This window comes from Protomyctophum parallelum (genome assembly GCF_964188405.1).
Source record: "Protomyctophum parallelum genome assembly, chromosome: 2".
NCBI lineage: Eukaryota > Metazoa > Chordata > Actinopteri > Myctophiformes > Myctophidae > Protomyctophum > Protomyctophum parallelum.
Window position 1 is genome coordinate 63,237,438 of NC_139699.1, and position 15,461 is coordinate 63,252,898.

The 15,461-nt window shown below is 43.2% G+C and overlaps 1 protein-coding gene across 1 annotated transcript in view; it reads right to left on the reverse strand.

Moving 5' to 3' along the window:
• lrrk1 (leucine-rich repeat kinase 1) overlaps positions 1 to 15,461 on the reverse strand; it is a 126,876-nt gene that overhangs the window by 96,675 nt on the left and 14,740 nt on the right. The window contains exons 3-5 of the mRNA XM_083791897.1: positions 13,084 to 13,298; positions 4,183 to 4,354; positions 2,397 to 2,576 (exon numbers count right to left, since the gene is read on the reverse strand). Coding sequence (XP_083648023.1) covers positions 2,397 to 2,576; positions 4,183 to 4,354; positions 13,084 to 13,298 — 567 coding nt within the window. The remainder of the gene's footprint in view (positions 1 to 2,396; positions 2,577 to 4,182; positions 4,355 to 13,083; positions 13,299 to 15,461) is intronic.

The window sequence follows — 15,461 nt, forward strand, 5'->3', positions numbered from 1 at the left end:
ACCAGGCCGGCACACTGGCCGCGTTCCTGTGGGTCTGGAAGTTCCGGGTCCCCCCCCCCGGGGCCCCCCACATGGAGTTGCACCACTCACTTCACACGGGTGTGATTTTTGTTTTATTAGAAACTCAAAGTTCGGTCCGGAGAACTTTCAGATCTCCGGACTGTGAGTGATTGTGTTTCTAAACAATAAGACACGCGGGTAACAGAACAATAGACTGCAACACCACTCCGACCAACAGTGGCTTTGTTTGTTAGAAAGGCCACGATAATCACGTAATCACAATTTGTGGAAAAGCTGAAAAATCAGCGGCACTAGGTTGAAACACGTTTTTTTTTTTTGGTCATGTGTATATTGTCAAGAATTTGAACACAGTTTAACGTCAAGAATGTGCTTTGAGTGGAGCGCGCCGCCACTCCTTTGAAGTGAGTCGCTTTGATGTGTTTTTTAAGGCAACCCAGAGCCATAGAGTAAGACAGAGTTACGGCTTCAGTCCAATGGTGGCTCTCCTACATAGACTTCTATTGAGAACGGGAACAACAAATAGGGACCTGGACCGGAAGTAGACAGAAATGCATTGGACCCAGGCAACAGCCCAACTTTAATGATCTTAAATCCCAATATTTTAGATTGTTTTGTAGTAATCGTACAACATAAACATTACAGTGACTTTAGTTGTTACTGTACAATACTTTAAAACCGTTGTCATGCTGCACACATGCCTGAAATTGCACTTATTTGCGCCGCCCCGGTGTGAAAACAATGTATTTCAAACTCCAGCTAGTCCCTCTCCAGGCTGCATGAACAGTGCTCGGTTTCTGCCCCCTCAATGTCATAACTCTTCTATTAGATGGCTCTGAGGCAACCAATCACCAGGTGGTAAATCAACATGTGTCCTTCCTCACCAAGCAATCACAAAGTGGTAAATCACATGTGTCCTTACTAGGGGTGGGTCCCGAATCTCGGGACCAAGTATGTACCAAACCGAACGTGCCTGGGTACCGAGTGTCCATTACAATAATTCAATTTCGGTTCTCTCTATCGGTTCCCACAGACACGCAGTCACACGATATTTATTTATTTTCTTCCCTTAATAGATGCGCAGGGAACAGAGCTGATCTACAAGCCTACATTGCGTTGCATTAGCGACGAGTTGTGGGCTTGTGGCTTGCAGAGGCGGAGCCACTCTCTGCATGGAGTTAGTTGTCGAGGAGTCTAGAGACAGTGACACGCGCTGTGCCCGGCTGGCACTGAGGCAACATCATTATTAAAGTTTCTTAAACGTAATTTTCAAGTGAAGTTTATGGGAGGAAACTTTTAAGAGGGGACAGGAATCTTGCGCCTTGTCTGAGTCTTCACTGCATACGTGCGCAGCACGCTGGCTGCGCAGCATTGAATCAACATGAGACAAGGAGAGAAAGCGTTGGTGCACTCACTTCGAGTGCGCACCCGTGTGTGTGTGTGTGTGTGTGTGTGTGATCACGGCGTCTAACTTCGAGAGGTGGCGAAAAAACAACAAAAGATAGCCTACTTTGGGCAGCCCGTGTGCATGCACATTTATGTTAGTAGCAAACCACAGCATGCAAGCCGCCTTTGTTTTCATTGATCCCCCATTGATGCGCTGCCCCCTCCCCTTCATTAGCGATGCTGATTTACACAGTCAATCGTGTGTGTGTTGCTCTCAGATCTCAGACATGCTTTTATTTGTTATTGGTAATAAGAGAAGTAGCCTACAACACTATTGCCCTGGGTAAATACAGAATCGATATTATATAGATACATTTGAAAGAATCACTAGATTATCCACAAATGGCTCAATAAAGGAGAAGATGTTATACTATTCATTATACATGTCTTTAGTATACAGTATACACTCTGCTCTGACATGCCATGCAGACTGTGCACCACATGAGAATACATGAGACCATCTTTTTATTTTTTTCTAGATTTCTGACTTTGTGTTGCAGTGATGTTTATGTTGTGTAGTCTCTCAGGCATATTTGTTGTCATTGTCAGTAGTAGTAAGAGGTAACTGTAGTATCCACAAATGGCTCAACTGTTAAAGGAAAGGATGTTGGTCTATACTCTATTCATCTGTCTTAAATCAAAGTCTTAAAAATAAAAGCTTTGTGAAAAACAATTGACCTTAAGTTTATACCATTAATTTTTGTACTATATTATCCACAAATGGCTCAACTGAATGAGGAGGAAGAGGATGTTACACTATTTATGCATTACATGTCTTAAATTGACATTGAGCTTTTTTGTTAAACATTTGACCTCTTTTATATCATTTTGGAACCGAAATAGGGAACCGTTAAGAACCGGAATCGATAAGCAGAACCGGAATCGGTACCGGACTCGAAAAAATCCTAACGATACCCATCCCTAGTCCTTACCAGCTCGTGCGGCAGCGTAGAGCGGCAGCCCTGTGATGACAGCGAACTCGTCACTGCGGATGGCACTGTCCTCCGCGTCTGCCTTGTAGCTCTGGACCAGCAGCCTGACCACCTCCATGTGACCCTGCTGGCACGCTGTGGACAGCATCCAGTTGAGAAGGTCACCTCTGAGACAGCGACCTAGAGAGAGAGAGAGAAAATACAGCATCCAGTTGAGAAGGTCACCTCTGAGACAGCGACCTAGAGAGAGAGAGAAAATACAGCATCCAGTTGAGAAGGTTCACCTCTGAGACAGCGACCTAGAGAGAGAGAGAAAATACAGCATGTACCCTCTACTGTACTGTACTGGCACACCTGAAATCATCATATTTATACAGTTGCGTGCGTGCATGCGTGTGTGTGAGATTGCGCACAAATGGTGAAAATCAACCATGCTGTTTTCGTGCTCAGACCCACCCAGCCAGCCACACACCCAGCCACACACATAGCTCCGTAAGGGAGTGGTTGCACCACTCAAAAATACAGCATACAGGTCAACATGTCGACCTTAAGAGACAGGACCATAAAAATGACAACATCCAGGTCAGCTCCAAGACAATGACCTTTAGGGAGGGAGGGAGGGAAAAATACAAAGTGTAGACCAGTGGTTCCCAAACTTTCCATGCCGTGACCACCCAAAAATAATCATATTTGAACTGGGGACCCCCCAAAATAATCATATTTGAACTGGGGACCCCCCAAAATAATCATATTTGAACTGGGGACCCCCCAAAATAATCATATTTGAACTGGGGACACCCCAAAATAATCATATTTGAACTGGGGACACCCCAAAATAATCATATTTGAACTGGGGACCCCCCAAAATAGCCCAAAATAGTCATATTTGAACTGGGGACCCCCCAAAATAACCATATTTGAACTGGGGACACCCCAAAATAGTCATATTTGAACTGGGGACACCCCAAAATAGTCATATTTGAACTGGGGACCCCAAAAAATCATTTTTGAACTGGGGACCCCCCAAAAGTCATATTTGAACAGGGGACACCCCAAAAGTCATATTTGAACAGGGGACAGTTCAAGGCATGTTGAGGCGTTATACATTTTCAGTTCCACAGATAAATAGTGTGAAAATATCAGATCTCACAACACCTCACGTTACGAGGCGTCATGGGCTTGTAGATCTGCTACTTTCACAAATTCTCCCCTTTCTTATATTATTTGACTAGTTTTTATACCATAGTTTTTTGATGAATTTTGATGCAGTAATGGTCTTTTTTTCTTTTGGCATTAAAAATGTCTTAAAAGTCATTAAATTGTCACTTCACTGTCATATAGGGACCCCCAGGTTGAGAAGCATTGGTGTAGACAGACGCAGGACAGAATTAATAAATGCCTGTACATCTCCATAAACACAAGCCAAGGCACATTGATTTACTGTATACAGTACAGCACATTTCCCACAAATAAAACTCAATGTGCTCGAAGACATTTATCTCAGCCTTTATTTTTCCTATTAGGTGTCCTCAGTGTTTATACCAAGTGAACCATCTTCAAAATGTCTCACTAAGCCTCTCAGCCATTATAAAATACCCGGTAACCTGACACCTCTTGTGGCTTATTGCTTTAGTATTCCATAGCCTGTGTGTGTGCGGCTAGCAAGTGTGCAGCTAGCAAGGCTGAGAAACGTTATAGCCCTATATACAAACCTATATAGTCCTATACAAAGTCCTAAACAAAGACTGTAGAAAAATGCACAGTGGTGGTGATGTTTCCTCCTTACCGGGCACAGAGTCCAGCAGTTCTTTGACTAGGTTGGCATGACCGTAGTGGGCAGCCAGGATGGCGGGGTTGTTCTCCGACGGCTCCAGGGGCAGCGGGACGCGCGCCTCGCGCAGGAGGTAGCACACGCTGTCCAGGTCGCCATGTTGGGTGGCCACGCCCAGGAGGCGGAGCTAGAAGACAAAATAACAGTGTTGGGTCACAGGAGGCGGAGCTAGAAGACAAAATAACACAGTGTTGGGTCACAGGAGGCGGAGCTAGAAGACAAAATAACAGTTTTGGGTCACAGGAGGCGGAGCTAGAAGACAAAATAACACAGTATTGGGTCACAGGAGGCGGAGCTAGAAGACAAAATAACACAGTTTTGGGTCACAGGAGGCGGAGCTAGAAGACAAAATAACACAGTATTGGGTCACAGGAGGCGGAGCTAGAAGACAAAATAACACAGTATTGGGTCACAGGAGGCGGAGCTAGAAGACAAAATAACACATTATTGCGTCACAGGAGGCGGAGCTAGAAGACAAAATAACACCGTTTTGGGTCACAGGAGGCGGAGCTAGAAGACAAAATAACACAGTTTTGGGTCACAGGAGGCGGAGCTAGAAGACAAAATAACACAGTGTTGGGTCACAGGAGGTGGAGCTAGAAGACAAAATAACACAGTATTGGGTCACAGGAGGCGGAGCTAGAAGACAAAATAACACAGTATTGGGTCACAGGAGGCGGAGCTAGAAGACAAAATAACACAGTATTGGGTCACAGGAGGCGGAGCTAGAAGACAAAATAACACAGTGTTGGGTCACAACTTCAACGATCTTACAGGCGTATGCAAAGGCTAAATATGTAGTTTAGATCAGTGGTTCCCAAACCTTTTCATGTCAAGGACCCCCAAATTGACACTAATTAGCCCGCGGACCCCCATTTGAAGACATATGCCAGGGACCCCCATAAGAGAAGATTATTTTACGAGTCTAGCAGTGATTCTCAACCCGTTTAATTTAATTTCAAGGACCCCCAGTTTGACGTGAATTAGGCTACAGTCCCCCATTTCTATCTCTGGGACCCGAATGTACAGTATATTGTAAAAGTTAGTTTAACTCTTACACTCTCAGAGTTGCAGACCCATAAGGGTCCATTTGGTTCAAAACTATCATTTAGCTGGGGACCCCCTGGAACTCCCTCGTAGGCCCCCTGGGGGTCCCGGGATCCCACTTTGGGAACCACTGGTTTAGACAGATCATAGTGTTTATTACAGTTACTTTTCCATGTTTTCTTTGGATATGCTGCCTATACTGATGATAGGCTCATGGTTTACTTATGATGCTATGGTCCGGGGGACCAGTGGTCCTTGAGGAGGTTCCAGGTGGACCCCAGAGTTGGTATAACCAAATGGACCCTTATACGAACTTTAACTCTTGAGAGCATAAAATCACAACCCCCCCCCCCCCCGCACACACACGTGCACTTCACTGACATCTAGGGACCCCCCCGTCCTTCCCGCAAATTATGTGGGGACCCCGAACCACAGGTTGAAAACCACTGCTCTATCAATCAAAGCAAGAAAACAGCCTTAAAAATGTGCTTAAAACCCTTGTTGTGCCTGGTTTTGTACACAGAAACCCAGAATCAGAATCACTTTATTTGTCATTTTCCTATGTAGGCCTACTTGCATACATACAGAACATGAAATACCGTTTCCCCTCAGTTAGTGGCAGTGCAACATAAAACATATGAGCTAAAAACTAAAACAAAACATGGACAAACATTTAAAAAGAGCCCCAGTAGGCCTATGTATGATGACGTGCAATTCATATGTAAAAGTTAAAAAGTTACCAACACCACGAACAGCCTATGGATAAATAAAGTGGCATGGTGCTATCCTTACCAGCAGTTTTATACAAGTGCTGTTGTGCCTTTAATTTTCCAAAAAAATTGTCCAAACTATATTTTCAGATAATACAGATAAAACAAGACTGTAATTTGATTCATAAACAGCAGCCATTGTTAGACAATGATGCACATCTTTTGACCAAAATCTACAGTTGATTTTGTCGACAAAAAAATATTTTGGTGTTGCTTTGATGGCGTCGCGTAATGGCTGAAAAGTAAATATAGCAGATGTACTGTACAAGCTCATGACACGTTGTGATCTTGTAGATCGACACTGATCTCACGAAGAGCAGTAAAAGTATAACATTTATTGAAGAGTTGCAAAACCCTCTCCGAACATAGTCCTACAATTTCTACAAAGTATGGGAAGAACTGATCCAAATAGCTATATTATTGCAATGAATACATTGCTTTGAACTGGACTCACCTTCTTCTCTAAATCTAAACTGTAATTGGATTAATCGTGCAAGATTTTTAAGCTTTGAAGGTTGCAGCCTTTTTTTTTTTTGCATGAATCGGTGCTATTGAACACCCTCACCCTTTACGTCTGTGTGTTGTTTCAAAAATATTGAACCAATGAAAAGTACTTTGGACAAAACCTCTTAACTCCATTGGACCCTCAAAACTGTCTGCTAAAGTAATGGCTCGTACATGCACGATATTTCCTCCGATTATGCTGTCGGGCCGGGGAGCATTTTTGGCACTCGCCGACAAAACTCCCGATCCGACACAAGATCGGGCTTTGATCGCCAAGGTTTTGCTCGCTGTGTGTGAAAGGAGCTGCGAGAAGATCCAGCGCCGATAAAAGCACTTGCCGATGTCTTCCCGAGCGTTTCTGAATATCTAGCAGGTTTGATATTTGACTGTCGGACATCATACAGTATGAACTGGGTTGCGACCCGAGAAGGCCTGTATTACAGCCAATGAGAGCACAGGACAGCTGTGCTCATTGCTCACAGCACTGCTGTCTGTCTGTCTGTATCGATAGATGATCAGATGATAAGATATATAACCTTTATTCTGTCTGTAAATCGCTGTGTTGTACATATTGGTAGCTATTATAGCCCAATATTGCTGTTACGCATTTCACTTGAATAATGTTGATAAAATCGGAATCAACAAACGTTTGGACCTTGTGCGTGTGTGTGTGTGTGTGTGTGTGTGTGTGTGTGTGTGTGTGTGTGTGTGTGTGTGTGTGTGTGTGTGTGTGTGTGTGCGTGTGCGTGCACATACGCAGAGAGACAGAATTATGTAATGAAAATCAAGATTTAACATTTCGCCCTGTATGTGTGTAGCCTATTCCTGTGTGTGTGTGGTTGAGCACACAGAGAGAGAGAGAGAGAGAGAGAGAGAGGGGGGGGGGGGGGTGAACTCTTGCAGTGCGTTATTCCTAGTCGGCGACCAATCGTTTAGTGTGAAAGCAACACAGATATAATGACAGTCAATTTTAAAAAAAAGACTCCTGTAGTGTGAAATACATAACGATCTGATGACTCGCCGACAACTTTAAAACTCCTACAATTGACAATTGACTGTCAATTGATAATTGACAATATCTAAAGTCACAACACCAACTTTGATGAGGCAGTATTGCTTTGTGTTCAAAATGTAAGTTGTTCTTATTTTCCTGAAAAACGTATATTTTTATTTAGGTGGTTTAGTTAGGTGGTTTCTCCCAACAGCCAGTGGTGGAAAATAACGAAGTACAATTACTTCGTTACTGTACTTAACCCCTGGGCTACAATTAACGGAAAAAACTGATTATTGCTAAAAAATACAAACCTCCCGTTCACGGAATTAACGGAATGACAATCAATATCAGTTATCGGGGGTTCAACAGAGCAAAAATTTATATTTTTTGCTAATATCATGTTGGATGTAATTTACCAAAAAACGGCCGAAATCCGCGTGATCGTGCGCTATCGTGCACGCGCGCCGTCTCTATGTGCGTCGCTGTAAAGAATTTTATATTTTGCGATGTTTTGGGGTTGATTTGAGGTTAATTTGACTTAGATATGAAAAATATAGCATTAGCTTAGCAATCCGGACCAGCCAAGCTAGTGACTAGGGTCAAAATACTGCCGGATGTTGTTGATCTTTGAACCGGAAGTGACTTAGTAAGATTAGTCTATTTTGGCCAAAATCAGCATAATGGTGTGTTCCCGCCATCTGGTGGCAATTCTAGAGAATACACTAGCAATGAAAAAAAAAAAAAAAACATCTGTTCAAACCACCAGATCTTTCTTGTATGTTAAAACAATGAATTAAAAATATGCCAATTTGTTACCCAAACAAAAAAAATGGGATTGGTAGTCCAAGGGGCAAGTACACGTTTTTAGAATTTGTACTTTTATTTACTATTTTTATTTTTCTGTATTTTACTTTTACTTCGTTACATTTACAAGTAAAAAATCGTACTTTTAATCCGCTACATTAAAATTGGACACCTTTCGTTACTCGCTACACATTTCCGCGCAAAATATGCAAAATAGGGGCTCGCTTGATTTCACAATCTCCGCATAAAGTTTATAAAGTCATCGCCTCACTCATTTGTTCACATTCACACAGAAGCATGTTGGTGCTGTGAAAAAGCTGGACAGATCGGCGGCCGTCTCTCTCTCTCTCTCTATACACAGCTTAATGTCAGGAACGTTACAAGACTCACCCATCCAGGTGATTGCAATAATAATAATCACTGTAGTCCTACTACTGTCCTAGTCTTACAGTGTGTATTGCATTGTCTGTCGAACGGGATGGTCGTTAATGTATCGGTTTCAACTTTCTCCCCCAATAATGTAATCCACATTTGTGCATAGGCCTATAGCCCTGGAGAAATCATTTACATGCATCTCAATGGGAGACAGTTTGCCCTCGCAGAGTGGAGTGGGGCTTAAAGGGCAAATAACATGCATTTTAAAACTGCTTTTAATATTTAATAATCATATTGTCTATGTCCCTCAAAGTTATTTCTAATGGTTTGAGCCTCAATCACCACTCTGATATAACCAGGCCTTGTCATTTCTTTCTGGACTTTGAAAGCAGTTTTAGCTGCAGTACCACAATGTCCTGAGGTGGTGGGGGTGCTGATATGCAGATTATTTAATATTTGAGTCATTATAATACTGATGCTAGATAAAAACCAGGCTTGTTTCCATTCCATGCCAGCTTGGAAAATCAACAATGGTGGACATTGTAAACAAGTGGAAATGCAAATTTGGAACTGAAGACTGAAGAAGAGGAGGAATTATACAAAGTAGGGTGACATTGATGACATCACGATGAGGCCAAAATCAGTCGAGCTGTTCCTGAGAGCAATTTCCATTAAAGCACCCATATGACATGAAAGCCTGATTGTTCAAAATTGGTTATTTGTGGGGATAGAAAACACATATGGGAGCCCCAGAAACACAAAAGAAATTGAAAAAGTTGAATTTTATGTTATAGGTCCTTTAATTAGTGAAGGTCTAATTATAATGCGTGAATTCACGCAATTATAATGTCTGTTTTGCAAATTGCAATGGCTCTCCCCATTCTCCCCTAAATGACTGTGGACCCCCATCTGAAATATATTTTTGTGTGAGCTTGCTTGCACCCTGAGGGTGCATAAACACTAACATTGTCCTAACACAAACATGAAATGCCATTGATAATGAATGGCCAGTTGTTAGTGTTTATCCCAACACAAACATGAAATGCCATTGATAATGAATGGCCAGTTGTTAGTGTTTATCCCAACACAAACATTAAATGCCATTGATAATGAATGGCCAGTTGTTAGTGTTTATCCCAACACAAACATTAAATGCCATTGATAATGAATGGCCAATTTCTAGTGTTTATCCCAATACAAACATTAAATGCCATTGATAATGAATTGTCAGTGTGTTGAAATAAAGCCACTTTTGGACTTGAAAAGCATGTTGTACTTTTTACTTGTACTTTGTACTTGTACTTTGTACTTGTACTTTGTAATTTTTACTTTTATACTTAAGTACATTTTACACTGGGTACTTTTTGTACTTTGTACATTTAATTTGAGGTACTTTTATACTTTTACTTAAGTAACTTTCTTAATGGGTACTTTGTACTTTTACTTAAGTAATTTTCAAGTAGAGAATCAGTACTTCTACTTAAGTAAAATGTTTTTGTACTTTTTCCACCACTGCCAACAGCAGAGATACATAATGTTATCCTGCTCTATTTTGATCCTGATTCTTGTTATTCTCCACTGGTAAATCACAGCAGATTGTCAGTGAGGACTGACTGGTTGTTCAGGTTCAAACCATGTTACCAGGACGCGTCTTTGTGCTAGAATTTGATCTGAGATGCACGCACGCGCGCACACACATGCACAGACGCACACACACAGTGATCCACATCCATTCAGCGTGCAGTGGTCTCAACCTGTGACTCGGGACATGAGTTTGGGGGGGGGGTCCCAGGTGACAGTGAACATAATTTATTGTGACGTACCCAAATGTGTAGTCACATTTTTGTTTTATTATATATGTGTTTTTGTATTTTGAACAGCCTTATTGTGTCTTGGGAATGAGCAGGGAGTCTGTTGTATGAATGGACCTATTCCACATTCCGCCACTAGGTGGCAAAGGCGTTTTTGTGAGACAGGTATAGATAGGTGGTCTGGTGATGTCTTTCTTCAGATGACAAGGAAGAGAAAAACGAACAACACTGAAACTGACTCTGTCTCCCGTTTTTCCCGGTAAATATAGTATTAGGACATAAAACATGTTAACTATGAGCACTTTGTACTATAAAACAAAGCTTGTCTTGGTTTTATGCCAGAAATGACGTGATTCTGTAGTAGTTTGATGTGTACTCTCAAAGGGCACCTACGGATGGCTGCAATTCGAAACTGGCCTCTGTAAAATCAAGCAGCAGCCAGAGTTTTAACTAGAACTAAGATGAGAGAACATATTACTCCAGTTTTTTCTTGTCTATAAAGCTCTCAATGGTCTCGCACCTTCCTACCTACATGACTGCCTGCCTAAATATGTCCCAAACCGCCCGCTAAGGTCTTCCACTGCTGGCCTGCTCGCTTTGCCTAAAAAAATGGCAACTAAAAAATACGGGGAAGCAGCTTTTTGCTTCTACGGGCCGTCGGCATGGAACAAGCTCCCTCTGTACCTTCGTCAGGCAGCCTCTGTAGACATTTTTAAAGCTCAGCTCAAGACCCACTTCTACAACATTGCTTTTAATTGATCTTTTAGTTGTTTTTATTTTAGTTTTTGTTATTCATGTCCTCACTGTATTGCATTACTGTCGTTGCCTTGCTTTTCATTTATTCTCCATTGTTCTCTAAAGCACTTTGAGCTGCATTTCATGTCATGAAAGGTGCTATACAAATAAAGTTTTATTATTATTATTATTATCAAGGCACCGCCAACATACATTTTAGTCGACAAAATCAACTGTAGCTTTAATTGACTAAAAACGTCAATTTTTACAAACAGAATTTGTAATCAAAAGACTATGGCAAAACAAAATCTAAATTTGCTGTGAAAATCAACACTGCATCACACAGTCCATTTTTAACAAATTTAAACTATCAATATGGATCGACTGCCACCCTCTCGTCTCGGTCAGCATTGAGCGATTACCATTTCGCTGACACAGTACACAAACCTCTCTTCCTCTTTTTAAACCGTTGAAACCCAATACTGTCCATACAGTACAGCTCACACTGTACCCATACTGTACTGCACGCCAGCATGGGTTTCTGTTCGGGCTTGAGCAGAATGGTGACGGCCGCCATGGTTTGGTTTAGGAGCTTGACAAGCCGACGTTTCTCTCTTCTCTTGTGGTTTAAGTGTATTATTTGTACTTCAGGTCCAAGTTTAAGTGTTGCCTGTTCATAATAAACGGCTGACATTTGTACATTAGTACAGCTTGTTTAAAACCCATTCTGGACGGGAACCCCTTTAGGTGTTTTAACTAAGCATTAGGTTATACTTTAGCTATTTAAAAAATAGCAGATCTACAAGCTCGTAGTGCGCCACTCGGTGCTTGTAGGTCTGATATTTTTGAAAAATCGTGAAACTGCGAATCTTTGAATATATATATTCTTTCAGAAGACTTTTTATTTTATTTCGACGTCAGGCCTAAATGGGTCAAAGTGTATTATTTATTCATATTGGATATCTTTTATTTGCTACATCAAAAATAGAAAACTCTACTTTGGTATTGTAAGTTGATATATTGGATGTTATGTCTCATGATGAGTCTTCCTGTGTGGCGACAGCATGGGTGTCGTTTATTCAAACCCCCAACACAAATCCATGCTCACAGTCTGTGAGGCTGTACTGTAGCCGACCTACAAGCTCACAACATGTCACGATGCAATGAGATGTGGACTTGTTTTGCTTTTTCTTTCCATTTAAAAAAGAAATCTGAAAATAAAACTACTTTTCAAACTGTTGGGAAGTGGCATAGTGTTAAGTATACATTATATATAATATTGTAATATTATTCTCAATCAGGCAGTAAGTAGGCCAGCTCTCCCCTGGAGACTGAGATTAGAGGGATGAGCTCCAAACAAGAGCGAGCACGCACGCACGCACGCACGCACGCACGCACGCACGCACACACACACACACACACACACACACACACACACACACACACACACACACACACACACACACACACACACACACACACACACACACACACACACACACACACACACACACACACACACACACACACACACACACACACACACACACACACACACACACACACACACACACACACACACACACACACACACACACACACTTTCCTTTATTTACCCAGGGTAGTAGCTGAGCACAAGTTTTCATTTTCAGCAACGCCCTGTGCACATATAGAAACACACAGACAGCAGTTGGGGGTTCAGTGCCTTGCTCTAGGGCACTTCAACGGTGTCGGGTGAGTGATGACCAATCACTCACCCCCGATGCAGCCGAGGACCCCCTGATCTGCACTAAAATCACCAGCGTGGTCCACTCACCCCCTGCAGTCGAGGACCCCCTGCGCTGCACTCCACACAGCAGGCCTTCTGGATCAGATCCCTGGCCGTGTCTCTCTGTCCGTCCCCGTACGCTGCCTGGATATTCTCCAGGGTGGGAGACGGAGCCAGCACCGAGACCCCCGGACACCTGGGGGGACCCCCAGGACCACCCAGCAGCAACGATGCCTTGGCTCCCATGTTCACCTCCACGGGGTCTGGGAGAGGAGAGAAGAGGAGAGGAGAGGAGAGGAGAGGAGAGGAGAGGAGAGGAGAGGAGAGGAGAGGAGAGGAGAGGAGAGGAGAGGAGAGGAGAGGAGAGGAGAGGAGAGGAGAGGAGAGGAGAGGAGAGGAGAGGAGAGGAGAGGAGAGGAGAGGAGAGGAGAGGAATGTTAAAAATGTAAATCAAGAGAGGGAGAGATGGATGTGAAGTGGAAGACTTTTCATGTCAAGGACCCCCAATATGACAGTCATTTAGCCTGTGGAGCCCCCATTTGAAAATACATGCCAAGGACCCCCATAAGAGAAGCTTTTTACGGCTCTCTAGGGCCCCCGGTTTGACCTGAATTAGCCCATTCTGACCTGAGATCAGATTCATACGAGGTTTCCGCTGGACACACACTGGTCTGATGAACCCATTCTGACCTGAGATCAGATTCTAAAAATGTCAGTGGTTCTTTGATTTTTCAAAAATAGCAGACCTACAAGCTCTTAGCGCGCCACTCGGTGGCGCGCTATGAGCTTGTAGATCTGCTATTTTTCAATAGCTAAAGCATAACATGATGCCAACACCAAAATGGGTTCCCGTTCAGAATGGGTTAGGCAACAGCCCCCTATGTAATGGCATTCCTATCTCTGGGACCCCAATACATATTGTCAAAACAAACTTAATTTAACTCTGAGAGTGTACAAATTTGTAACTCTCTGAGTTACAGACCCATAAGCGTCCATTTGGTTCCTAACTATCATTTAGCTGGGGACCCCCTGGAACTCCCTCATGGACCCCAGGGGTCCCCGGACCCCACCTTGGGAACCACTGAACTAGGTCACCACCCTGCTATAGCCGTAGCCTGAAAACCCACCTATTCGGACACCATCTAAGCCCGTAGCACTTGCCCTAGCCCCGACGACCTTACAGGCGTACGCAAAGGCTCAACTTAGATAGCATTTTATGTAGACATAGCACTATATAGTGAATATGCATAGTTTCATTATAGTCTAATCTCGGATACAGTCGAGAAAGGAAGGGAGCTACTGCACATAAGTCTAGAAGTAGAAATCGGCCTCAAGCTCAATGCCAAGAAAACAAAAGGTAATGACAGTCAACACCGAGGACAAAACCATTGCCACTGCGAGTCGAGGACTTCAAGTACCTCGGAGCCTGGACTGCCTCAACTGAACAGGATCTGAAGGTTCGGAGAGCACTTTGCCTGGAAAGCCTTGCACGGGATGAGGAGAGTGTGGAAATCAGATATGGGAGACCTTAAGAGGCGGCTGTTCATAGCTACTGTGGAGTCAGTACTGCTTTTATGGGGCCGAGACACAACAGGAAAAAGCCCTGGATGGAGTCTACACAAGAATGCTACGAATGGCAATAGGTGTCACATGGACGGACTGCATCAGAAATGTGGACCTCTATGGGGACCCACTGTACCCCACGGGTCATGGACAAAGTCAGAGAGAGAAGGATGAGGCTGGCAGGGCACTGCGTCAGGCACCCAGAACTTGAGGCAAGTAAACCAGGGCAAAGCCAGGAGGTGAAAGAAGCGTACCGCCTATGTAGACGTGCTGCGGCGCGACAGCTTGGCTGACAACACTGCAGAGCTCAAGAAGCTGATATTGGATAGGAAATTGTGGAGGGCAGCGATCCAGGAATTCCGAGTTGGTGTTGGCTAGACCTCACTCTCGCAGCAACTAACATTATATAGATATATAATATGCATAGTTTCATTAGCTTACATAGGTACATACTCGTGATGAGTATTTTCATGTATGCGATGTATTGCCATGTGTTGTTCTTGCTTACTGTAAGTCGCTCTGGATCAAGAGTGTCTGATAAATGCCTACATTGTAAATTGTTATAGCATGCTCTAGAGCAGGGTTCCCCAATTAATTTTTGACCTGAAAATTAATTTTCAGGGCAAGACCCCATTTGAAAAGGATGCCCAGTTTGACATACATAGGCTATACTGACCCCCATTTAATGCCATTTATATCTGGGACCCCTCCAAAGATTCTTCCAGGGGCCACAAGGGGGCACTCCGCCCGCCTATTGGGGAACCTTGCTGTACACTACAGGTGTACAGCAAGGATATATTACAGTAGTTCACTAAAACTTTAAAGACCTTCAAAGCCTCTCTGACAAAGCCAACTCGGATCGT